Here is a 27,073-nt window from a genome sequence, read left to right as displayed (position 1 = left end):
AACCGTTTCACAATGAATAGGGAGGTTATGGGAATTTCATTTGTTGTTTCTTTATGATATGTATGTCATTTATGAAACAAATGCTTTGTTTTTCAGGATAGTTCAAATATTCATTGGGGAATTAAAAATTTAGAATGTCTATTTTTAACTTCCTTGTTTCTCATTTTTATGTTGAAATTTTTTCCAATTTTTAGGTTGTCTGATTGAACTTTTTTCTCTCATTAGGAATTTTTTTGTGTTATATTTGTCAGCTGGTGGGAAAATGTTACCCTTATTGTCCAGACACTTATATTTTTGCATCTCACAGAAAAACCTTTGAGACAGTAGTAGTTTTTGTCAGTTAAGTCATGAAACATAGAATTGGTGCTAATGATTGTCAACTTGTATTAGCTTTTTCTCTTGTAGGAAAAATGTAAAGTTCTGATATGGTTATTTGTCATTCTTGTCAGAGTAATGCTCTTATAGCCTGCTGTGGTAGAAGTATGTAGTTTCTGCACAAATAGCGCAAGCACATGTTTTTTTAAAATAAAAAGATTTTTCAAGAATGTTTTATTTTTTTCTTAATGTGTTTATATAGGCTTGAAGAAAATTTGCCTGCCGGCTGTGGATTTTGCCATATACCATATGATGAACTGAATATGCCATTTCCAGCTCATCTCACATATTGCTATAACTGCAGGAAACAAAAAGTTCCTGATGTTCTCTTTACAACTATAGACCTCCCAACAGATGCAGTCGTTATTGGAAAAGGTTGTCTTATTCAAGCAAGGTATGTGTGTGAAAACAGTATTTAATACCCCCAAAAAAGAATGTGTGGAATCATAAACCTGTTTGATTATAGACAACCTGGGCAGTTCTGTCCCAAGCTTGTATTTTATTGCATGTAAAATTGGGAATTAAAATACCTTTTGTATGTAACTCCAATAAGTTTATGTGTAAAAGCAGATTTTAAGTGTTTAAATTTTATTAAATATTTATTATTATAGGGATTATTAATTAGTTTGCTATGGGCTAGGGATTTTTTTTCTTAAAGATTTATTTATTTATTTGAAAAGCAGAGACACAGAGACAGAGGAAAAGAAAGAGATCTTCCATCCACTGATTCATTCCCCAAATGGCCACAATGGCCAGGGCTGTGCCACACTGAAGCCGGGATCCTAGAGCTCCATACGGGTCTTCCACAGGGGTGGCATAAGCCAAGTATTTAGACAATCTTCTAATACCCTCCCAGACTCAGTAGTGGGAAGCTGGATCGGAAGCAGAACAGCTGGGACTCGAACCATTGCCCATATGAAATGCTGGCATTGTGGGCGGTTCCTTAACCTGCTGTGCCACGTCGCCAGCCACCTTACAGGCTTGGAATGTGACTTGGTGTTGACTTATTTAATGACATTATCATTAATGAAATCTCTCTATTTTTCCCTTTTATAAACACTACTGTGCCATGTAGTGTTACTTTTACTGCTCAGCTATTGAGTTTCTTTGTCTTTTTAAAGAATTTATTTACATTTGATTTGGACTGCAGTGAGACAGAGACTGGCAGAGATCATCCATCCCTGATTCACTCCTGAAATGCTGCAATAGCCAAGGCTGTGTCAGGCTGAAGCCAAGAGCCTAGAACTCAGTGTGGGTCTCCCACATGGTTTGGACCCAGGTACTTCAGGCATCATCTGCCTCCTAGGATGCACATTAGCAGGAAGCTGAAACCAGAAGCAGAGCCAGATCTTGAACACAGGCACTCCAGCATGAGATGAAGGCATCCCCAGCAGCATGCTAACCGTTGTGCCCAACGCCTGCCCCAGTTCAAGTCCTAGCTCCCCTCCTGATGCCAGCTTCCTTCTAATGTACACTCTGTGCAACAGCACATGATGGCTCAAGTTCACGGGTCCCTGCCACGCACATGGTAGACTCGGATTGAGGTCCCAACTCCTAGTTCAATCTGACTTAGCCCGGGCTGTGCAGGTATCTGGAGAGTGAACCAGGACATGGAAGATCTCTCTCTCTCTGCCTTTCAAGGAAGCGAAGCGAAGTGAAGCAAAGGAAGGGAGGGAGGGAAGGAAGGAAGGAGGAAAGGGGGGGGGGGATTTTTTTTTTTTTCTTTTAAGTCGAAGGAAAAAGGAGTTCCTTTTAAAAAACTCTGGAGTAGTACATCTTAAATTGTGCAGCATACCAGAAACAGCTGTAGCTGTCTAGATCACGAACGGTTGCCAGTTTAACAATTTCTTGGACATTTCTGTCCTAATTTTACTGGACATCTTAGCAGTAGTGACACAATTGGTCATTTTCTCCTTGAAACTCCATTGATTTCACAATGCCACACCTTGTGTTTTCCCTGCCTGTGTGTAGCCTTCAGTCTCCTTTGTTGTTCTTTGTGTCTTGATCCTGGAAAGCTGCAGGTTTGGACTCCCTCTCAGCACGCTCTTGTTAAACTCATCACTCATAGGGATCTACAGGTTGTCTTCTATGACTCCCACATTTGTGACTCATCCAGAACTTTGTTTTGAGCTTTACACCCCTCTCATTGTCTGCTTCACAGCCCATGTTGTTTTATCCTAGGCATCACATGCTTAGTCCACGCTGAGTTGTACATCCTCTCCACTTCTTTCTTATTAGTCTGCTCTATTTTATGTTTTTATTTTGTTTATTTCAAAGACAGAGTTACAGAGAGAGGTAGAGACAGAGAGGTCTTCCATCCACTATTTCACTCCCCAGATGGCCTCAATGGCCGGAGCTGTGCTGATCCAAAGCCAGGAGCCAGGAGCCTGGCACCTCCTCTGGGTCTCCCACATGGGTGCATGGGCCCAAGCACTTGGGCCATCTTCCACTGCTCTCCCAGGTCATAGCAGAGAGCCGGATTGGAAGAGGAGCAGCTGGGAATAGAACCGGAGCCCATATGGGATTGCCGGTGTTTCAGGCCAGGGCTTTAACCCGCTGCACCACAGCACCAGCCCCAAGCCTCCTCTACTTTAAATAAATGGTACCTTTCTCTATCCAGTTCTTCATATCAGATTTGATATTCTTTGGCACTCTTCCTTTGTTAGCATTCCCCTGTCCCTTACAAAGCTATGTTCTTTTCCTTTGAAATAGGGTTTTTTTTGTTTTGTTTTGTTTTTTGTTTGTTTGTTTGTTTGTTTGTTTTTTTTACAGGCAGAGTGGACAGTGAGAGAGAGAGACAGAGAGAAAGGTCTTCCTTTGCCGTTGGTTCACCCTCCAATGGCCGCCGCGGCTGGCGCACCGCGCTGATCTGAAGCCAGGAGCCAGGTGCTTCTCCTGGTCTCCCATGGGGTGCAGGGCCCAAGCACTTGGGCCATCCTTCACTGCACTCCCGGGCCACGGCAGAGAGCTGGCCTGGAAGAGGGGCAACCGGGACAGAATCCGGCGCCCCGACTGGGACTAGAACCTGGTGTGCCGGCGCCACTAGGCGGAGGATTAGCCTATTGAGTCGCAGCACCAGCCTGAAATGGGTTTCTAATCCCTTCCTTTTTTCCCTCTTGCATCTCAAACCTTCCACTTGAGATTGTTTTCCTTTGGCTGAGGCATATGCTGTACTTTTTCTTCTAAGGACTCTGCTGATAGTAAACTGTGTATTTTGTTTATCTGAAAAATGGGTATATGTTATATTTTTATCTTTAAAAGGTATTTTGGGCTGGTAGTTCTTTTTTTTTTTTTCCCCAGCATTTTGAAGATATTCTTTCACAGTGCCTTTTGGCTTTCATTGTTGTTGAAAAATAATTTTTTTTTTTTTTTTGTTTTGTTTTTTTTTTTTGACAGGCAGAGTGGACAGTGAGAGAGAGAGAGAGAGAGAAAGGTCTTCCTTTGCCGTTGGTTCACCCTCCAATGGCCGCCGCGGCTGGCGCGCTGCGGCCGGCGCACCGCGCTGATCCGATGGCAAGAGCCAGGAGCCAGGTGCTTTTCCTGGTCTCCCATAGGGTGCAGGGCCCAAGCACCTGGGCCATCCTCCACTGCACTCCCTGGCCACAGCAGAGGGCTGGCCTGGAAGAGGGGCAACCGGGACAGAATCCGGCGCCCTGACCGGGACTAGAACCCGGTGTGCCGGCGCCGCTAGGCGGAGGATTAGCCTAGTGAGCCGCAGCGCCGGCCCTGTTGAAAAATAATTTTATCAATCTCTTTTGTCCCTTTGAGGGTAGCCTTTTTGGCACATAGTAGATACTCAATAACTCTTGTATTCTTTGAATGCATAAATTTTTTTCTCTGCATATGCTTTTTTTCTCTAATTTATGATCATACTCAGTTTTGGAACTTAAGATTTTAAATTATATTCTCTGGTGATTCTAGTCAGTATTTATTTCATTTCTAGAGATTTTGAGGTCTTTCATTTTTGCTTACTGAAATATGACTTAGAAAAAACATACAGAGATAAAAGTGAAAAAAAAATAGTGATATAACTTAATAAGCCCTTTTGAAACAAGTAGCTGTTTTACTAAGCATACTTTCAGAGTTTAAGAATTAAGCATTTCTTCAGATGGTACCAAGAGTACTCTTCACTGACTGTGTTATTTCCCTTGACAGGTTATGTCGCTTAAAAAAGAAGGCTCAAGCAGAAGCAAATGCTACAGCTATCAGTAATCTCTTGCCATTTATGGAGTATGAAGTGCACACTCAGCTAATGAATAAACTAAAACTCAAAGGAATGAATGCTTTGTTTGGGCTAAGAATTCAGATCACAGTGGGTGAAAATATGTTGATGGGCTTAGCGGTAAGTTTAGATGTTTCGGGTTTTGTTTTCTGTAATTGTAGTATATTCTGTTGTATGTTTGATTTAAAGAATCTTCCAAAAAGATGTCCTGTAAAGAAAGCAATGGCTAGATCTTTTAAGATTTGGGAACTATTTAATCAGAGAAAGATCCTGTCTTCGGCTTTCATAGACTTTTTTTCTTTAAAGATTTATTTATTTATTTATTTATTTGAAAGTCAGAGCGTGCTCCTGGGGCTCAGTTTTCATCTACTGTGTGGACTTCAGCGTAGAGTCGCCTACCCTTTTAGTGACTTCTACAAAACTGGCAATTGATTAATTTTAAAAATATATAAAATGATAGTAAAATTTCAAGTATTTCAAAATTAATGTCTTTTATCTATTCTGCCCCCTTTGAGGTTCATTTGATGTTTATTCTACTGCTTTTTAAGTACTTGTTGGTGTATTTAAAAAGAAATGCGCATAGAAATCTATAAATTTCAACTTGTTTTATATTTCTAGTAATTTTCTTGTGCAAATGCTTTGTAACTATTCCTGATTCAGAAGTTGATAGTCATTTAATTAAATATTTAAAATAAATATAAAGCATTTTGTTGTTGGTAATGATGGAGATGGGGCAAGACAATGAAACTTACTGGATTTTGGAGTAAGAACCACTTACATTCAAATCCCTTCTCCATATTTTTTGGCTGTGGTCTTCAGTAAGTTTCCTGTTTTTGCTGAATTTCTTTTATTCCACTTGCCTTGTTGTAGAAGTTTCCCTTCTACTTTTGCCATTTTTAGTTTAATTATCTACTTATTGTGAAAAACTTATTTTTAGCAGCCTGTTATTTACTTTTTTGCTAAGCAGCATATTAATCTATATTTTTGCAATTATAAAATATTAAGAGTATCACTGGGTATGCAGAGCAAAATAAATTCCCCTTTGACAGCTGTCCCCAACCTACCAGTGTCCTTCCCAGAAGCAGCCAACCACTGTTACCAATTAAAGTTTTCACCAGTCTTGCCTTCTAGAGGTGACCTGTGCACACCCTGGTTAGCTGCATCCCTCACCAGGAACAGTTAAGGACCAGTGTTTCTTTCAGTGTTCTTAGGATTACTTCCCCGTTGCTTTTACAAGTCTGCTACAGGGGTGTACTTGGCAGCTCTGCCCCCACCTGGTGGAATTCAGATTGCTGGGAAGACTCCAAGTGATGGCACCTACGAACAGCACATCTCTCACATGCAGAAGAAGATCAATGACACGATTGCCAAGAACAAAGAGTTATATGAAATCAATCCTCCTGTGAGTAAAATAACTCTTCAGTTGAGCACATCATTATTGTTTAGATGTTAGTATATTTTTAGGGTTTCCTTTAGGCCATAAAAGACATACACATGAATTAGTGTGCTTTTGATTTTTGTCTGCTGCCTGTTACTGCCAGTAGAATGATGTTCTGCTATGGCTAAATTCTTTGTCTGAAACAGTTTCTGATGGAAGTAAGTGGCGAATCAATATTTGTTGGATGATTGAATCAGTGGTTTAGAATGCTCTTTGGTAATGAAAAGAAAGATTACTTATGGTAAAAATGTGAAAGAACATATTTATTCTGTTATAGCTCCTTTCTTAACAATTTTCCCACAAGTCACTTCCATGATCATTCTTCTAGTACGTATTACAGTGCTTCCTGCTTTATGGATGACTTATAGCCATAGCCCGAATTGAGAGCAAGAAATGTTGGAGTTAGAACGAAACTTATGTTTTTATGAGCCTATTGAAAGGAGAATATCAATTAAATTCATCCATTCAATGAAAAGCCAATGAGCTGCTGCCATGTGTCATACAGTTTACATTTTGGAAGAGAGAGTAAATCTATTACAGTTTAAAAAATTGTCAGTGTATATGGATTTCATGTATTGATGACTGTATTTCCACAAAAAGGTTAATCAGTTTATGAATCCTCATGTAATTTTCCTCATTTTAGATAGTGACCACATTATAGCCCTTTATAATATGACATCTCAAAGTTTTAAAATATTTATTTGAAAGGTAGGATTACAGAGAGAAAGAGAAAAATAAGAAAGAGATCTTTTTTTTTTTTTTTGGACAGGCAGAGTGGACAGTGAGAGAGAGAAACAGAGAGAAAGGTCTTCCTTTGCCGTTGGTTCACCCTCCAATGGCCGCCGCGGCCGGCGCGCTGCGGCCGGCGCACCGCGCCGATCCAGTGGCAGGAGCCAGGAGCCAGGTGCTTTTTCCTGGTCTCCCATGGGGTGCAGGGCCCAAGCACCTGGGCCATCCTCCACTGCACTCCCGGGCCACAGCAGAGGGCTGGCCTGGAAGAGGGGCAACCGGGACAGAATCCGGCACCCCGACCGGGACTAGAACCCGGTGTGCCGGCGCCGCTAGGCGGAGGATTAGCCTAGTGAGCCGCGGCGCCGGCCAAGAAAGAGATCTTTTATCCACTGGTTCATGCATCCAATGGCCACAGTGGCTGGGGCTGGGCAAGGCCAAAGCCAGGAACCAAGAGCTTTATCTGGGTCTCCCACATGGATGGTGCAAGGGCCCAAGTACTTGAGCCACCTTCTACTGCTTTCCCAGGCATATTAGCAGGGAGCTGGATCAGAAATGGAAGCAGCTAGGACTCAAACCGGCACCCATATAGGATGCTGGTGCTTCTGGCAGTGGCGTAACCTGTTAGACCACAATGCTGGCCCCATCATGTCAGAAATTAACAAAGTTAGTGCCCAAAATTAATTACCAGACCACTGTATACATTACGATTTTGTCTTGTTAATTGTAGAGCAATGTATGCCCATCCTGGAAATGTGGATCAATGTATTCTTCTCTGAGAAAGTGAATGCTATTGTTTGATGTTTTTCTCTCACTACCCTGAAAAAGGTTTTTAATGTAGAGGTGTAGTACTACTTAATTAAACTTTATATGGATAATTGAGGATAACAAAAGCACAAAACTTTTTAGAATAACATTCTTAGTGATGAAACCTCATGATTACACAAAGATATCTTAAATACCAAACAATTTCAGTTGTTAGGTTCATGATGTAGTTAGCAGAGGCATAACAGAATTCTAAACTGCTATAAAGCCATAACAAGAAGTGTGGTGCCTAACAAGCGGATATTACATAAGAGTGAAAAGGCCTATCCTAGACAGGCTCCTCACTTAGCAGTGTCCAAACCCAGGCAGATATCTTCATGTTTGAATTGCAGCTCTTTCTCACTTGGTTGTCACTGTAGTGTGCATCCAGTCAGACTTATAGGATAGGTTAATTTGAAATACAGCTAAGATAAGTGGATGTGCATAATAAACATTTAAATATATAATTTTGAAATACTTGTGACTTTTTTTAAAAAAGTTTTATTTATGTGAAAATCAGAGTTACAGAGAAGGAGGGAAGACAAATGAAGAGAGAGAGTGGGGGAGAAGGAGAGAGAAAGAGACAGGGGGATAGAGGTAAGTTGATAGAGAGAGATTATCTTCCATCTGCTGGTTCACTCCCCAAGTGGCCACTACAGCCCTGCCTGGGCCAAGTTGAAGCCAGGAGCCAGGAGCTTCATCTGGGTCTTCAAACTAGGTTCAGGGATACAAGGATATGGTCCATCTTCTGCTGTTTTCCTAGGTGCATCATCAGGAAGTTGGATCAGAAGCGGAGCAGCCAGGACTTGAATTGGCACCCATATGGCATGCCAGCACTGCAAGTGCAGCTTTACCCACCACAACTTAGTGCCTGCTCCCACAGGAAACTTTCTATATCTACTGGTACTCATATGGAATGCTGGTGTCAGTAGTGGCACATTAACACACTGAGCCACAATGCTGGCTCCACTAAATAAAACAATGTATTTGTAGTAAATAGAATTGAAAGATAATTTTATTTAAAAAGAAAAAAGCTTTTCAAAGCCAGGAATTTGCAGACTTATTATTGTGTTTGCTCTATACACTACCTATCAGTTTTGCTTTATTGTGTATATGATGGCTATGTACATGTACATTACATACACATCCACATTGATTGTGTTGATAAGAGTTCTGTTACAGATGAAAGGATCTATGCTTGTCTTCTGTGAAAAGTCATAAAGTTATTTAGGCTTAAATATAGGCTTTATTTGACTGTCTCAAAGTCTTTGCTCCACAAGTAGTTTTCTGTTAATGTGAAAGTTTAAATCCAAACAAAAAAAAAAGCAATCTCATAATATGAAGCAATTTTTTTCTTTTAGGAGATATCTGAAGAGATTATAGGATCACCCATCCCTGAACCTAGACAACGGTCAAGACTTTTGCGATCTCAGTCAGAGAGCTCTGATGAAGTTACAGAATTAGATCTTTCACATGGGAAAAAAGATGCTTTCGTTTTGGAGGTAATGTTGAATTAGACTGATTTCTTAAAGTCTTTGGGAAATACATATTTTATAATCAGATACTGAATTGATGTGATAATTTTCTGTCATCACAACTGTTACAGATTTTAAAAGTTACAGAAATTACAATACACCTAAAAATGTCACAACTTGACTGATATAATAATTCAGTAGTTCTGAAACAATCAATGTGTATGTCCGAATAATATTTAAATACATATTGAGCACGTTGTAGCTGAAAATTCAAAATTCAAAAAATTCTGAAATCTGTGACAGTTCTGTTTCAGATGAGGGATACCTAATCTATATTATTAAGCCCTTGGAGTTATTTTTGTAAACTTGAATGAATTTAAATAAGAAAGTAATATGTTATTTCTTTTTTTAAAAAAAAAAGATTTATTTATTTATTTGATAGGCAGAGTTACAGATAGAGGGAGAAACAGAGGGAGAGGTCTTTGATCTGCTGGTTCACTCCTCAAATGGCCAGAACTGCTAGGGCTGGGCTTATCCAAAGCTAGGAGCCAGAATCTTCTTACAGGTCTCCCAAGTGGATACAGGGATCCAAGCAGTCTCAAAATGGGAAAAAATGGAGACTGGTCAAAGAAGTAGATGAGGTCAAGGAGGTGAAAGGTTCTAGGGTGCTGCTTAGAGCAGTGCTACTCTAAGTGTGGTGTGACTGCCTGTGGCGTCAGCACTGAATGGGAGCTTGTATGAGGTTTAAACTTGGGGGCCCGGCTTCAGAGCAAGGACGAGAGGGTTTCAAGGAGTCTGTTTGACAAACTCTCGAGGTGATGCTAAGCAATGTCTGAGCGTTAATCTAGGGCATTCCTGGTATATCTGGTCCTGGGATCCTGGAAATGTAGAGAGAACATGAAAACCAAAGTGCTTCAAATGGAACAAGATGGAACCTGGGTGCAGCGTCAACAGGAATAGGGTCAAAGAGATGGGACTGAGGTTGGGATCCTGGGTGTGGAGTGTTTTAGGGAACAGGGGGGTAGAGGTACAGCTACAGCTCAGGGTAGCTAAGGTGAAGTGGAAGTGAGAGTGGTTCCTGAAGTCCCAGCAGCTGTGTGAGGGGAGCATAGAGGGGCTGTGTGTCAGGACCAAGACACTTGATGTACTAATGGTTGTCAGTGTATGTCTGGCTAAGTATGTTCATGATCATTCCCAGTATAAAATTGTGATGTGAGAAAACTAGGATTTAGACTTATTTATTTTACATATGCCTTAGATTCATCCCCACCGAATTCCATTAGAAAGCAGTTCTGTATTTATTTCAGAGTTTTTTTAATTACACTACTCAAATTGAGATAATGTTTAGTTATGATGTTTTTGTAAATCTTTTGAAACATAATCTCATAACGACCTGAGAACAAGTAGATTTTTTTTAAACTCAATATTTAATATTAAAAATAGTTCACTTAGAAATTTGCTGATATCAGAATATTTTTCCACTTATATTTTAACTTAGGAGAAAACAGCTATACTTTTTTTCAACACTTAAATTTTTTTATTTTATAAATAGCTGTTTATTTTTTAATTTGGAAAAGTATATGTTTCCTACTTCTGTAATAGGTGGGTGTTTTATTTTCAGATTGATGACACAGATGCCATGGAAGACGTGCACTCTCTGCTGACGGATGTTCCCCCTCCTTCAGGTGAAAAGGAAAACCGCCTTGCAGATGAAACTAGTTTTCCATGTCAATATTTCAGTTCCTCATTGTTAGAGCACTAACTTAATTTTAAAGGCTTTCTCTTAGTGTCAGATTCTGTCGTGTGCCTGCTGCCCCAGGACTGAAAACATTTTTTAAAAATTTGGGTTAAAACTTAAATGGAAACAATTTTAAATCCTTTTTTAAAAAAAGATTTATTTATTTGTTTGAAAAAGAGTTACAGAGAGAGAGGGAGCTCTTCCATACGCTGGTTCTTTCCCAAATGGCTGCAATGGCCGGAGCCAGGAGCTTCATCCAGGTCTCCCACACAGATGCAGGGCCCCAGGTACTTGGGCCATCTTCTGCTGCTTTCCCATGCATATTAGCAGGGAGCTGGATTGGAAGTGGAGTAGCTGGGATTGGAAACCTTGTGAGATGCTATTGTCACAGGCAGAGGCTTTAACCACTACACTACAACACCAGCCCCAGAAACAGATTTTTAATCTTTTTATGCTTATACATGGAAAAAAATGAATTTATCAGGGTGGTTTAAAGACTCCTGAAGCTGTGGAAGTTTAGAAAAAAACCTGAATGTTTTATAGTTAATATTTCATGTAGTACTTGAAAAATCTTATTGTTTAACATAAAAGTCAATGACAGTTTAACTATAAAAAGTTAATGATGTGTCATGTTCTAATTACTTTTTATTTTGTCAGGCTTTTATAGTTGCAATACAGAAATCATGCCTGGTATAAATAATTGGACATCTGAAATACAGGTAAATCTTTTATTCTTAATTTTAAGAAAGTTAATGTGTATGTTCCATCTCAATACCTGTTTTCTTTTTTACCTCCTTATTACGATCTTTTTTTATACCACGTTATAATTGTTCATTGTTTGGCAGTTTTATCAACTGGTTCAGTATTCAGTAAAGAATAATAAACTGACTGACATATGGTTGTGTCTCCCTACATTCAGATGTTCACATCAGTAAGAGTAATCAGATTAAGCAGCCTTAACCTGACTAATCAAGCTCTCAATAAGAACTTTAATGATCTCTGCGAAAATTTGCTCAAGGTAGGAGCCTTCTGAATAAATTTTGTGTAAAAGACGCTAAGAACTGTGAAATTAAAGAAGAAAAGTATACTGTCTCTAACACCTTATATAGTTGTGGGCTGAATTATTTTTATCTGTCAAGCTTTTTTATCTGTCGTCTGGTGAGATGCTAATATTGTCCTCTTTCTCTTAATATTGTACTATGAGAGAAACTATAGCTTAGGTTAGTTAATAGCCTAAGTATCATAAAAATCTAGCGCGTATAAATTTTTAAAAAGCCTTTTATTTTTTACAGCTTGTTGACAAATATTAAATCTTATTGTTTCTTTAAATATTAGAATTGTATTCTTTATATAAGAACAGATGAATCAGAAATGGGCCAATTTTGTTTTAATATTTTTAGCTTTTCAGTTGCTATAATATGTACATCAAGAAAGTATGCTGTTGTAAATTTGGAAGTTGGAAAATGTAACAATACTAATTTTTTCTATTGTGTAGAGCCTGTATTTTAAACTCCGGTCTATGATCCCCTGCTGTCTTTGCCATGTAAATTTTACAGTATCTCTGCCTGAAGATGAATTAATTCAGGTAATTAACTAATTTGGCCTAATTATTAAAGAAACTATCCACAGTTAGACAACTTGAGCACACAGTGTTTTGCCTCAAAATACATGAAAACGTGTACTAGTAGGAATCAGGCCATGTATGTTCCCTTCTTCTGAGATCTGCTTATCTGAAGGTGGAATCACAGAGTATTCCCACATATATACAATAGAATGTGTACTGTTTTTTCCTCTCTCTCTCTCTTTCTCTTTTAAGATTTATTTATTTGTAAGGCAGCAGAGTTACAGAAAGAGAGGGATTTCCACGTGCAGAATCATGAAGCAAGACCCCTACCTTTCACCTTACACAAAAATTCACTCAACATGGATTAAAGACTTAAATCTATGACCTGACACCATCAAATTATTAGAGAGCATTGGAAAAACCCTGCAAGATATAGGTACCAGCAATGACTTCTTGGAAAACACCCCAGAAGCACAGGCAGTCAAAGCCAAAATTAACATTTGGGATTGCATCAAATTGAGAAGTTTCTGTACTGCAAAAGAAACAGTCAGGAAAGTGAAGAGACAACCGACAGAATGGGAAATATATTTGCAAACTATGCAACTGATAAAGGGTTGATAACCAGAATCTACAAAGAAATCAAGAAACTCCACAACATCAAAACAAACAACCCACTTAAGAGATGGGCCAAGGACCTCAATAGACATTTTTCAAAAGAGGAATTCCAAATGGCCAACAGACACATGAAAAAATGTTCAAGATCACTAGCAATCAGGGAAATGCAAATCAAAACCACAATGAGGTTCCACCTCACCCCAGTTAGAATGGCTCACATTCAGAAATCTACCTACAATAGATGCTGGAGAGGATGTGGGGAAAAAGGGACACTAACCCACTGTTGGTAGGAATGCAAATTGGTTAAGCCACTATGGAAGTCAGTCTGGAGATTCCTCAGAAACCTGAAGATAACCCTACCATTCAACCCAGCCATCCCACTCCTTGGAATTTACCCAAAGGAAATTAAATTGGCAAACAAACAAACTGTCTGCACATTAATGTTTATTGCAGCTCAATTCACAATAGCTAAGACCTGGAACCAACCCAAATGCCCATCAACAGTAGACTGGATAAAGAAATTATGGGACATGTACTCTATAGAATACTATACAGCAGTCAAAAACAACGAAACCCGGTCATTTGCAACAAGATGGAGGAATTTGGAAAACATCATGCTGAGTGAATTGAGCCAGTCCCAAAGAGACAAATATCATATGTTCTCCCTGATCGGCGACAACTAACTGAGCACCAAAGGAGATGCAGAGTACTTCTACCTGCTGGTTCACTCCCCAGATGGCCAAGGCTGGACCAGGCCAAAGCCAGGAGCTTCATGCCAGTCTCCCATGTAGATGCAGGAGCCCAACTACTTGCGCTACGTTCTTTCCCAGGGAGCTGGATCATAACTGGAGCAGTTGAGACGCAAACCAGCTTTCATATGGGATGCTGGCATCACAGGCAGCACCTTAACCCGCTATGCCACAACTCCAGCCCTGAAGGTTTATGTTTTATAAGGAATTTTCCCAGTGTTCATCTTTTATTTATAAGTCAGAGTTATAGAAAGAGAGATCTTCAATCCCAAATGGCTGCATTGACCAGGGCTAGGCCAGGCTGAACCTAGGAGCCAGGAGCTTCATCTAAGTCTCCCATGTGGATATAGGGGCCCAGGGACTTGGGCCGTTTTCCACTGCTTTCCCATGGAGCTGGATTGGAAGTGGAGTAGCCGGGTCTCAAACTGGCGCCCATATGGGATGCCGGTGCTGCAGGCGACAGCTTTACCCACTACACCACAGTGCTGGCCCCATGTCATCATCTCTTTAAGGATGTTCTTGAGATTTTTCTGGATTATCTAACTTTAGCTATGTACATTGGACTTAGTTGTATTTTGAATATCTGACTTTGTATATAATTTGATTGAAGACCTTAACCTCAGCAGAGGCAGATTAGTACAATAATGTAGCTTGTTCCTAAATACTGAGAAAGATTTATAAGAAACTTCTTTTTGGCTATGATATTTTGCTAATCATATTCTTCTGTAACTTTAGGTTACAGTCACAGCAGTTGCCATAACTTTTGACAAAAATCAGGCTTTACAGACCACAAAAACACATGTTGAAAAGTCTTTGCAAAGAGGTGAGCCTTTAAATGGGAAATTCAGTTGTGTTTGTCCATGTTTCACTTTAAGAATAAAATATAGAGAAGAGGTAGGTTAAACAAGTGGCTTGTTTCTTATAGAGGTATTTACAACATTTTCTGTTAATCTTTATTGTGATAACTGTGTGGATAAGTATATGGATGACTTGATATTTTTCACACAAAACCAGGTGATAGAATGGTATTTACATAGGGACTGCTGTTGTTTTCAGACTACGATTATAGCATCTTAATTATATGGTAGTTTGGGGTACTTATCCAAAGACATCTGAGAATGAACTGATGTAGTAAGCAAAATTGTGTCCCTCCATGTTTTTCTTAGGAAATATTATGTTCAACACATTGTGAGAGTTGTCCTTAAGCCAGTACAATTTATGAAGAATCATTTTTAATATATTCTAGGGAAACCCAAATTATTGGAAACTGTTTCCAAAGTAAAAGGGGGGAGGGAATTTCATACTTTCTTTTAAATCTTTTGAATGATTTACTAAATATTTGTGGTTATTCTAAACTTTTTAAAAGTTGATTATATTCCATATGTATGACATTGATAAGATTTGAATGTTGGGTTAGTATCATGTAGACATATTAAATGATTATGTGTTCACATATTTATTAAAGACAATAGATAAGAATTGATTTTAAGTACTGTAGAAACTAGTAAAATACAAAGTGTAGGAAAATTATTTTTGAAGGCATATTATTTGCAGGCACTGAGTGAAGTGATTTACAGATATCAGTCTTTTAAAATCTCACAGTAGTTCCTAGCAGAGAAGGTAGCACCACTCTTAACATCATTCAGGTAGTGTCTCCTTGGGAGAAGCTAAGGAGAAATTAACCAGAATAAATTAGGTCAAGGGTTGTGAAAACAAGATGCATATTCATGTATATAGTAAATATGTTGTCACAGATTCTTAATTTTTGAAAAATTAATACTAAGTCATCAGTGACTAACCAGTGTTTTTCTTGCCTCTCAAGCCTCCACAGATAATGAAGAACTTCTGCAGTTTCCACTGGAACTCTGTTCAGATTCACTTCCTCCTCATCCTTTTCCACCATCTAAAGGTTGGTTAAGTAAAGCAGATACAGACTCAAATCCTAGACTCCACCCTCTGCCTTCTCATTTGTAGGCAGTCTCACTTAGTCTTGAGGTGAAGATTTATCCTTCATTCCCCAGTGTATCTTTCTCCACATTCATAAAGGGGAGATAGTAATGCCCCTCTTAATTTCTGTTAATGTCATCGTAAGTTACTAAGGTATGAGGATATTCCATTCTCATACTTCAAATGTACTGAAGTTTTATTTTCAAAGATTTGAATTTCCCAACATAACTATTCACACGTAGTATTCATATGTTCGGTATTTATATTATATTTGATAAAATTTTTCTCTACAACATCCAAACCTTTACAGAAACTTGTGAATTTTCATAGACAACAGAATGCTTGTTTCCTTCAGAAAACGTGGAGAGATTTTAGGTAGGGAGAGTGTAAGTGAGAAAGGGATGAGATACCTTTTGTGCTGTCGTTGAAGAATATTGTCACATATTTGAAAGACACTATCATATTTTCACATGCAAAATTATTGGTCCTTTAATATCAGAAAATGTATTATCAAAATATACTTATTATCTAAATATATCTCAAAATACCTATTTTGATCTCTATAATTTTTATAGATAAGTGATAGTTTTTTTCCATTTCCCTTCTGACTTCAGTGTAATTTCTTTCTATGAGAAGTTACAAAATTATTGCACATTATTTTATAACGTTAAAAGAACATGCTTGATAAATGTAGTTTTGTTTTTTTTTTTTAATTTTTTATTTGACAGATAGAGAGAGAGACAGGGAGAAAGGTCTTCCTTCCGTTGGTTCACCCCCCCAAATGGCCGCTATGGCTGGAGCTATGCTGAATCGAAGCCAGGAGCCAGGTGCTTCCTCCTGGTCTCCAACGTGAGTGCAGGTGCCCAAGCACTTGGGCCATCCTCCACTGCCCTCCCCAGGCCACAGCGGAGAGCTGGACTGAAAAGAGGAGCAGCCAGGACTAGAACCCGGTGCCCATATGGGATGCTGGCGCTGCAGGCAGAGGATTAGCCACGGCACCGGCCCCAATATATGTAGTTTAATTTTTCCTAAATATTTTATTCTGAGAAATTGTTTTTTATTTAAAATCAAATCAGCCACTCTAATTTTTGTATTTTATAGGTGAAATGAATCGTGATTTCTATTGTAAATTATCTGATAGCAGATTGCATATAATACAGAATGGTTTCTTATTCATTTTGCATATATCCCAATCAAATCTTAGTTACGTCAGTGAAAGGCCTAACTAGGTAGATAAGTAGATCTTGACTCATATTTTGAAGATGAAAAGATACACTGCTTTCATATTCTGATTTTCTTAACATTGTGACTCTGGTGCTCTTTACTTTTTGTCATTATCTAAAATTCTAATTTAGAACTCCAGAATTTCAATATACCTCAACCTCCTTGGTAGAGGAGAGAGAAAAGATCATATTTATAATATAATCTGGGTTCAGATTCATTAATTACAGTTTCCAGAACAGAAAATAGAGCTGTCAAGACTCTTCCTTGAACTCACTAGATAGCAAGTGATTTTTTTTTTATATAAACACCTACTTTATACAGAAACTTAGATTTGTTAGTGCCACTCCAGATGCAAGCATTCCTTTATTTATCCTTGCTCTGCAGAGAGGGCTGAAAATAAAACAAAAAAACCCAATCAACAAAAATTGCTAATCCATAGGACTAGGGATTTCTTTTAGATTAAGCCATGTCATTTATTAATACTTTCTAAATTGTGCAGAAGATTAGATTTAAACTCTGTTAAGTTTGCCTTACTTATGTTGATAACAGTTTCTGCAGTAGCACTTGTGTTTGCACAATTAATTGTGACTGGTACTTACGTTGTCCTTAATATATTTTGTGTGTACTAATACTTTGTGAGCTGAATAACAAAAACGGATTTGAGTAGAATAAATAATATTTAAACAGCACCTAGAATATTATGTACTTTTAGGGAGCACAGAAATGGGCATGATGTGGACTAAAAAAGCACCAGACCTGGGTTCTCTTCTCAATTTTGTTCCAAATGTGTGAGAACTTGTGCTAACTGCGTCACACTCTTTAAGCCTCAGATCTTCTATGATTCCTTGGCGTTTTCATAATTAATGATCCTTCAGTTATTAACATGTTCATATTATTAAAAAAGTAAATCAAAAGCTAAACTAGTGCCAAGTTCACACTGAGCTTCTGTAATTAAATTGTTTTCAGATATATATTCTAATCAGTTCAGCCAGTACATTCTATTTTTTTAAAATATTTATTTATTTTGTTTTTTGAAAGCCGGAGTTACAGTGAAACAGAGAGAGAGACAGAGAGGTCTTCTATCCACATGTTCACTCCCCAGATGGCCGCAACTAGGCAGACTGAAGTCAGGAGCCAGGAGTTTCATCTAGGTTTTCCACATGGTTGGCAGGGCCATCTACCACTGCTTTTCCCAGGCCATTAGCAGGGACCTGTATCAGAAGTGGAGCAGCTAGGATATGAACTGAGTTGGTTTTACCCTCCGTGCCACAATGATGGCCCCGAAACAGCACCCTTTTGCTACATCCCCCCACACAATCTTTCCGTGCAAATGCTTACTTAGGAATTTTTGGACTTAATGAAAATCAAATTGGTCTCGGTGCTTTCAACACAACCACTCACATAAATGATACAGATCAATCCTATTATCCATGAATAACTAAGAACCATACACGATATGGAAAGATGTGAATACAATAATATGCATATTTTATACATGTGTCATTATTTAAGAAATATACATGTGCATTAGTTTAAATATTATTATTTAAGACAGCCAGTACATTCTAAACTCCATTCCTCAAAGTTGTGGGAGCATTTCAGAGGTAGGGGAGAGGGAGTGGGGTGTGAGGGGAGGGAGTGTGAGGACAAGTATCCGAGTCCCCTGCCTCTGACACAGAGCACATTTCATTCAAGTGGCTTTTACATAGTGGTCTTGTAGGTTTTATTTGAAGAAAGGATTTCAAAAGGGTTGAAAACCACTGAGTCAGATCATGCCACCTTTACCATCCTCATTTTCATTATCATAATTCTCAGTATCATTACATCTGTTACTAATACATGTAAAACTTTTTGTACCAAGAGCTTAATTGCAGAACGTATCTGCTTTCCCTAAAATATTACATTTTGAAATCATCACTAAACACTAAAAGCGCAACTATACCTCCTTATGAATAGTTGGTTAATTTGTAAATTGTGGTTTATGTTGCATGTTTATTTATTGTCTTTGCTTCCTTGAGTCTTTTCAGGAGGACATGGGCTAGCTGTATCTTTAAATGTTATTTCAAAGCATTTTGAAATATTTAAGGGTAAGATTGTTTTTTAAAAAGTCTAAAAAATGTAATTATAGGGCTTACAACATGAATGGAGTAATTGGGTGAAATAAAATGACCGAAAGCTTTGAATAGAGACTAGAAATGTCTGGAAAAAAGTGAAGTGTGGCAGTTTAGAGGAAGTAAGTGAGAGAGAGAAGGTAAGAGGAATAGGAATAAATGCTCAGATTTGTCTGCTTTCTCAAGTGCAGCCATAGGAGTTGGCTGCAAATACTGATCAATAAATCATAGGTTTTATAGTTTTACTAATTTGTTCAGCTAAATTTCTACGAGTTTTTTCTTTTTTATAATTCCAGTAACTTTGAATTCTGTTTTATATTTCATGTTTTTATCACCAGTGGAGGGATTTATTAAAATTTTTCAGTTAGTTTTATGTTGACAGGGAGAGTAGTTTGAAAAAATTATACACAGTATGTTATTAACACTTCCATCTTTTCACTTGTAGATAAACCTTTCATTATATTTTAATATTATTGAAAATGAGTTAATGTCTTGTAAAGAAATGGTGCTCCAATTAAATATATCTTTATCCATTGCATAGAGTAAGCCTGGGCCTGAATTGTCCATCCTCGTTCGACTTTTTACCTTCCTTCATTTATTGTATTTGGTTTTATTTTTCAAGGTAACAAAATCATTCAAAATATGTCTTAAATTCATGATTGATTTAGTGTTACCTTGATAGTTATCTTGATTTTTCTGATTTGAAATACTCAAGGGTGCTGAGCTTAGATAATGTCCTAAAGGATATTGTCAGGTGAAGGTCATCAGAATTCCTCCACGAGTACTATGAGGAACATAGAGATTTAGTATCAGCATAAATGACCTGTGTTCATTTGAGGCTGTTATGAGGAAAAAAAGATGGCTTTAACAATTTTTACATGACTTTCATAATGTTTTTTTTTCTTACCTAATATCTACATTTGTTCTCTACAATGGTTTCCAAGAGACTTTAAAATGACCTAAGTCGAAAAAAGGAGCAAAAGCCAATATAGGAAAGCCGGGACTCCGACTAAAGGTGTTCGGAGTTAAAAAACACTAAGAGTTTCACATGGGCTGCAGTTGTCTCAAAAATTTCATGCACGTAATTTTTGTAAATAGTTCATGTATTACTTCAGATAAATTTATGAAGACCTAAACCATATTTTAGAGCTTAAGAACTTAGACAAGTGTGTGTGAATCATATACTACTTTAAATCTTTTTCAGGTATATTATAAATTTAATCTATGATAAGATAATAGTTCTCAAAGGGTTTAATCAGGCCAATTTTAGTTTTTATATAATGCAGACTAAAACTGTATAGAAGAAAGTTTTTTGATACTTACTGACCTTATTTCCTGCTTTGATTCAGTTTCATAGTAGGGGTTATTTCCTCATATTCACAGGCATAAACCAGTACTGGGGGAGGAGTTTTTATTGTACCAGTTGCTAACTAATGTAGCAAGCAAAGGTTAAAGTCTGCCTTTCAATGTGAAGGAAAACAAGGTGGTTTACGTCCATCAGGCATTATACTTCATAAGGAAGTGTCACCATCAGAGTTTTTTTTCCTTTATTTTTATTTCAGGCTGTTATTTTCGTTAAACCAGATTTATTTGAAAGGCAGAATTACAGAGAGAAAGAGAGATATCATCTGCCCGCTGGTTCAGTCCCCGAAGGACTGCAGTGATCAGGACTGGGCCAGGCTGAAGCCAGGATCCTGGAACTGCATCCATATCTCCCATGTGAGAAGCAGTGGCCCAAGCACTTGGGCCATCTTCCTTTGTTTTCCCAGGCCATTAGCAGGAAGCTAGGTTAGAAGCGGAGCAGTTAAGAGTTGAACCAGTGGCTATATGGGATGCTGGCATCAAAGATATGGCTTAACTCATTGTGCCACACTGCCAGCCTCAGAAATGATTTCTTTTATGTACAGTTCTTTTTTAAAAAAAAAGTTTTTATTTTCATGTACTTTAAAGGTAGAGAGATCTTCTAACTGCTGGTTCACTCCCTCAGTTCTTGGAACAGCCATCTGGGCTAGGGCAAAGGAAAGAGCTCAGAACTCTGTCTGATTCTCCCATGTGGATAACAAGGGCCCAAGTGCTTGAGCCATCCTGCTGCCAGCCAGGATGCATAAGTAGGAAGTTGGGTTGGAAGTGGAACAGCCAGGATTCCAAACACCATTATGATATGGGATGTAGTTGTGCCAAGTGGAGGCTTAACCCACTGTGCCATAAGGCCCTCCCCAAACCAGATTTGATTTTAAAAGATAATCTAACTGGTTCAATTTAGTGACTTGTCTGGCATGATTTTGAACTAGCAGTTAGAAATGTACAACTAAAAACCTACAAAAGTCAGCTTTTATTTTTCTTGGAAACTAATGACATTCTGAATTCTTACAACTATATGGAATTCTTTATTCTGTTGTGGCCAGGGAGTGCAGTGGAGGATGGCCCAAGTCCTTAGGCCCTGCACCCCATGGGAGACCAGGATAAGCACCTGGCTCCTGCCATCGGATCAGCGCTGTGTGCCGGCTGCTGCGCGCCGGCCGCGGCGGCCATTGGAGGGTGAACCAACGGCAAAGGAAGACCTTTCTCTCTGTCTCTCTCTCTCTCTCTCACTGTCCACTCTGCCTGTCAAAAAAAAAAAAAAATACTGTTTTGGCACTGTGAGAAAATGATAACCAATAACCACAATTAAAAAAAAAAAAAAGCAACACTGAAGTTTGTGTTACTTGGTGGCCAAAACAATCAATAGCAGGTCCTAAAAGGAGGGAGATGCTGAAGGGGGAGAAATGAGGAAAATAGAAACTGAAGAGGAGAAGAATGTGGGAAAATTCTTCCAAGACATGGGAGGAGAAGAAGGAGAGTCGATAGAGAAGTTGGAATAAGGAATCTTTACCTCTTGCTCTTCAAGTCAGCTTGAGGACAGTGAAGTCCAGAGCCAGAAGGAAAAGGAGAGAAATGCGGAGTAATTGGGTAACTGACAGGGAGCGTGGGTTATCTGGAGGAGAAGCTGTGAAGGATGAGTGATGAGCAGGAAGAAGGAAAGACACGTGGTTTAGGACACTGTGCACCTGTGGTTGAAAACGTTAGTGCCCAAAATAGAAATCAGTTGTCCTTGTCATCTAGTATATGCACATTCTTAGGTATTTCAGCTGAATTTTCCTGTGTAAACTATCCAGGTGGAAGTTATTTGCATCTTTATCTGTGCCTTAATAAATTGTAACTGTAATATGACAGTCTCTACCAGTCTATCAATATTTGAATACCACATTGTAGGTGAGGTTTACGCTAAATGTTTAGATATACCATTTGCCTGATTTAGTTAAACCAGATTTTTAGTGATACGGCATTAATCAATGCATTATAGAATGATGGAAATACTCAAAGGACCATAAATTCCTATTTTAATCATAATAACTTAAAACTGAAGATATTTAAATGGGAAATGTATAGCATAGATTTTATTCTAGATTGCATGTATCTTAAAATCAGAATCTTTTCTGCATTTGTAGGAACTTTTTCAGTTTCATATTCCCCCCCCCCTTTTTTTTTTTAATTTGAGAGACTTAGAGAAAGACAGGAAAGAGAGAACTTGCATCTGCTGGTTTGCTCCCAGAATGTCCGCAGTAGCTCGGACTGAACCAGAACGAAGCTGGGAGCCAAGAACTCAGTGTAGGTCTCCCGTGTGTATGGCAGGGACCCAGCTACTTGAGCCATTACTGCTACTTCCTAGGATGTGTATTGTAGCAGGAAGCTGGAGTTGAGAGTGAAGACAGGGCTTGAACCCAGGCACTTCAGTATGAAATGTGGGCACTTTAACTAGTAGGCGAAACATTTTAGCATAGTAAAATTTAATAAACTATTTTTTTTAAGATTCATCTTATTTATTTATTTGAAAGGTAGAGTTACACACAGAGATAGAGAAACAGAGTTCACTCCCCAGTTGGCCACACCAGCCAGGGCTGGGCCTGGCTTAGCCAGGAGCTTCTTTGGATCTCCCACGTGGGTGCAGGGGCCCAAGCACTTGGACCATCTGCTGCTGCTTTCTCAGGTGTATTAGTAGAGAACTGGATCAGAAGTGGAGCAGCCAGGACGCAAACTGGCTTCCATGTGGGATGCCAGCTCTATAGGTAGCAGCTTTACCCTCTGCCACACCGCTGACCCCTTTAATAGTTTTAAAAGATGATAGGACTTTTTTTTTAAAGATTTATTTATTTATTTGAAAGTCAGAGTTACACAGAAAGAGAAGGAGAGGCAGAGAGAGAGAGAAAAGTCCTGCATCTATCTGCTGATTCACTCCCCAACTGGCCACAGGTGAAGTTTCTGGCCCCTGGCTTTGGCCTAGCCTTGAACTGTTGTGGGCATTGAGGGGAGTGAACCTGTATGGAAGATAACTCTCCCTCTCCCTTCTCTGTGTGTGTGTGTGTGTGTGTGTGTGTGCGCTCGCACGCGTGCACGTGTGTGTCTGCCTGCCTTTCAATTAAAATAAGTAAATCTTTTTTAAAAGTTTGGACTTACTATAATCAAAGTTAAATTTTGGAGGGAATAAACATTCAAACTAAGCGACACATTGGTCATGGGTTATGACAGATCACTTAGAGAAATCTCACACTGTAGAAGCATTGGCAAATGTGTAACTGAGGGAGGAAGAATCCTTGCCACATTCTTTCTTCTTGTTATCAATATGCTTGTTTCCCCTTAATTGCTTTTAAGCTAGGTCAGTTTCCCTCTCCACATGGCCGGCAGATTCAGGTAATAATGAAAGTCATCTTATTTGACCGTTATCAGAGTGTCAACTCATTAAATGTTAGAGCTGAAAAAATATACTTATTTAGTTTATAAGGGAAAAAATGAAAACCCAAATTATTCAAAGTGTTTTTCTTGGCAATGCTATACTTCAAGTTGCAAAATTGTTTGAAACAAAAATTCATACATGCTGGGGCTGGCATTGTGGTGATGCTGGCCTGTGATGCCAGCATCTAATACAGGCACCTGATCATGTGATTGATTTCCCAACTGCTCCACTTTGGATTCAGCTCCCTGTTAATGGCTTAGGAAAAACATCAAAAGATGGCTCAAGTGTTTGGTTCACTGCCTTCCATATGAGAGACCCAGATGAAGCTTGTGGATCCTGGCTTTGGCTGACCCAGTACTGGCTGTTGTGGCCACGTGAGGAGTGAACCAGTGGGTGGAAGAGTTCTGTTTTTCTGTCTCTTGCTTTTTCTCTATCTCTTTCAAATAAATAAATCTTAAAAAAAAATTCACAAATGCTTGTGTGGCTAGAGCATAAACATTGATAATAGATTGGACGTTAGTGCTGTTTAAATTTGTATAATTTAATTGTATAATACCTTAAACATCTGTAATATACATAAAATATCAGGGGAAATTTCCTGAGGTTAGCTGTTTCTTTGGGGATCAGTCTCTGTAGTGACCAGCAGAGGGAGCAGTTGATAGTGAAGTCCTTGCAGGAGGTGGTTGTGGTAAGAACGGTTAGGTCTGGGAAGCATCCTTTGGTCTCTGGAGCATAGGTCATCACCCTGTCTCATTTCTAATCTTACCGGCCGCCCTCCTTCCATGTTTCATCTTAGATATTCTTTCCAACTCATTTCACCCTTTTCTGTGCCCAGTCTTCGTACATCCTTTCACTGTACTAACACTTGTTACTGTGCTTATATTTTCTGTGACAATAAGATTTCTGAAAGGCTTTCTGTGTTACAATAATTAGTCTTCCTTAGCATGGTATTAAGTGAGCTAGTTTTCATGTGTCAATAGAAAGCATGTTTTAAACCTAAATACTTCTGTTTGGTTTGCTTTTATAAGGAAGCCATAAAGATTTTCTCCTATTCTTCTGGCTTGTAGAAGGTATTAACAGACAACAAAGAAGAGATGCTGGCTTGTACTTAGCATTCAAGCTAATGTTGTTCATATTGCCTTATTAGAACACCTGGAGAGTGCAAGTTCTAACTCAGGTATACCAGCTGCACAGAGAGGTGAGTTTGTTGAATTAAGCAAATAGTCACCAAAGGTGTGAAATTCTAGTTCGGTGTTGCATAAAATTATGTATGGAAGAAACCAACTGGAAATGGACTAGATAGCACAGTGTGGCTTTAGTATAGTTAGGATATGTTTTTAAAATAATTTTTTTAACATTGTAATTTAGTTGCCCAGTTTCTAAAAAGTTTAGTTTTGTAGCACTTTTTTTTTCTTTTTTGCTTTCTAGTAGTATAAGTTATAAGTTACTCTTTTTAATAGGGGAACTTACCAGGTTCACACCTGCCCATTCCACCCCATTTTACCAAATGTTTGATTGCCAAAAATCAGGCACAGAAATAGAATAGTGACAAAAATGACCCTTTGGCTTCCTGTTAATGATGATGGAAAGAAGATATTTTAATGAAAGATAAGTCAAGTAGTGTTTTTTTTTTCATGTATTCTTCAACATTTGATTCCTGTTTTTAGTTTTGATAGTAGGGTCAAGTAGGGGAGGGAATTATTCTGTAAGGTTGGATTATAAATTCAAGTGCTAAATTAGAAACAACTCTAGTATTGTTAATTAAAAGAATGGGAAATAAAGTTAAAATAAAATATGTGGTCTTTTCGTGATATTTATGTTAAAGCCCACTGACTCTGTCCCCAAGAGACCACACAAATGTGACATTACCAAAAAGGCTCAGCCAGTTAACTGAGAACTTGGTTTTGGACAAATCAGTGTCTTAAGCTTGACTCTTGCCTCTCTCTCTTGTCTGACTTGGAAAGGACCATTCTTTTTCTAAGTTAAGTTGCCATCATCAGAGGGAGTGTTATGACGAATAAGAGACGTCATCCATATTTTTTCTTTGTTTTTTTCTTTTGTTTTCTGTCTGTGTTTTCAGCAACGTCAGTTGATTACAGTTCCTTTGCAGACAGATGCAGCAGCTGGATAGAGCTCATTAAACTGAAAGCTCAGACCATAAGGCGCGGATCAATTAAGACAAGTAGGCGGATGTTTCTACCACGTTATGATGATCTGAGAAGCGTGTCCCTGATTTCCCAGTGGTGAAGGCTAGACTTTACTGCGCAGTAATAACATTGCCAATCAATCATGTCTTGGAGTGTGAAAGCTGCCGACTCCTAAGATCACTTAGGAAACACTATTGAAGGGTCTTTAGGTTTGCTATTTTTAACAATAGAGATGTGTTTTTAAAATTTTGCTTTTTCCGAAGTATATAAATATATGTCTTACTGAAGAGCTACTTTTCCAGGACCCAAGGTTCTACTTACTTTATGGCATCTCTCAGTTTACTGAGCGTGATCCCCAGAGTTGGCTAAAAGTATTTCTGGAGAAAAAGTAGGTAACTCTTACTGTTAGAATCAGGATCATTACCTGTGTGTTCTTTTTCTAGACCCTGGGTGTTTTGGTAGATTTTGAGTTAGCTCTATTTGAGTGCAAGAGTTTACATACATTAAAAAGAGGGAACTGCACACTTTCAGGAAAGAACACAGAGCATGGAACCAGCCAGATCTGGTTTGAATCTTAGAAACCATTTTAATAGCTGTATGACCTTGGGCAAACTGTTTAATATCTCAGCCTCAGTGTCCTCATATGTGAAATGGGGATGTGCTAAGGATTAGTTATACATATGTGTAGCTTATAAGAGTTAATAGTGCTAGTATTATTACCTGTAACTTTACCTGTAACTTTTGGACAGCCAGTCATTTGTTAAATTCTTTAAGTTCTGATTTGGTTTAGTCAAAAAGGTTTGAAAAAGAGATACATTACACCTAGTTAACAAGGTTTATCTACAAGTTGACAATGATGAAGTCACCTGAAAAAGATGGAAAAAAAAAAACAGCTGTACTGGGAAATAACAACTTTCACACTCTCCTTGTAATAATTTGTTTCTACAGCAGATAATTTTAATGCTCTTCTGCTTTTTCTTCACTTTATAACCTTTCATTGTGTGTATAGCTTTACTGCATCAACATTTTCTTTTGCAGGAATGCCATTTTCTTCCAAAAGAATTCCATTCCAGCATTTCCTCTTGTATTTTCCTTTCTTTTTCTTTTTTAATTGCATGTAGTGCATGATAATTTCTTTTCTTTCATGACATGGCTTAGCCTCAC

The 27,073-nt window shown here is 38.4% G+C and overlaps 1 protein-coding gene across 37 annotated transcripts in view; it reads left to right on the top strand.

The window, feature by feature from the left end:
• The window catches only part of C2CD5 (C2 calcium dependent domain containing 5), a 93,098-nt gene that overhangs the window by 54,478 nt on the left and 11,547 nt on the right, over window positions 1-27,073 (top strand). For 13 of the 37 annotated variants that reach the window (XM_002712710.6, XM_008259543.5, XM_017343340.4 and 10 more), the window contains 12 exons: window positions 578-769; window positions 4,531-4,717; window positions 5,835-5,999; window positions 8,930-9,070; window positions 10,665-10,728; window positions 11,439-11,500; window positions 11,701-11,799; window positions 12,277-12,366; window positions 14,445-14,532; window positions 15,532-15,618; window positions 24,910-24,960; window positions 25,843-25,944. In XM_002712710.6, the coding sequence (XP_002712756.1) occupies window positions 578-769; window positions 4,531-4,717; window positions 5,835-5,999; window positions 8,930-9,070; window positions 10,665-10,728; window positions 11,439-11,500; window positions 11,701-11,799; window positions 12,277-12,366; window positions 14,445-14,532; window positions 15,532-15,618; window positions 24,910-24,960; window positions 25,843-25,944 (1,328 nt within the window). The remainder of the gene's footprint in view (window positions 1-577; window positions 770-4,530; window positions 4,718-5,834; window positions 6,000-8,929; window positions 9,071-10,664; window positions 10,729-11,438; window positions 11,501-11,700; window positions 11,800-12,276; window positions 12,367-14,444; window positions 14,533-15,531; window positions 15,619-24,909; window positions 24,961-25,842; window positions 25,945-27,073) is intronic. The other 24 variants (XM_002712711.6, XM_070049479.2, XM_089304649.1 and 21 more) reach the window with 4 other exon arrangements.

The sequence above is a fragment of the Oryctolagus cuniculus genome, chromosome 9 (assembly GCF_051225735.1).
Source record: "Oryctolagus cuniculus isolate XC-2025 breed Fujian yellow rabbit chromosome 9, ASM5122573v1, whole genome shotgun sequence".
Classification (NCBI taxonomy): domain Eukaryota; kingdom Metazoa; phylum Chordata; class Mammalia; order Lagomorpha; family Leporidae; genus Oryctolagus; species Oryctolagus cuniculus.
This window is presented reverse-complemented; position numbering and strand designations above follow the sequence as displayed.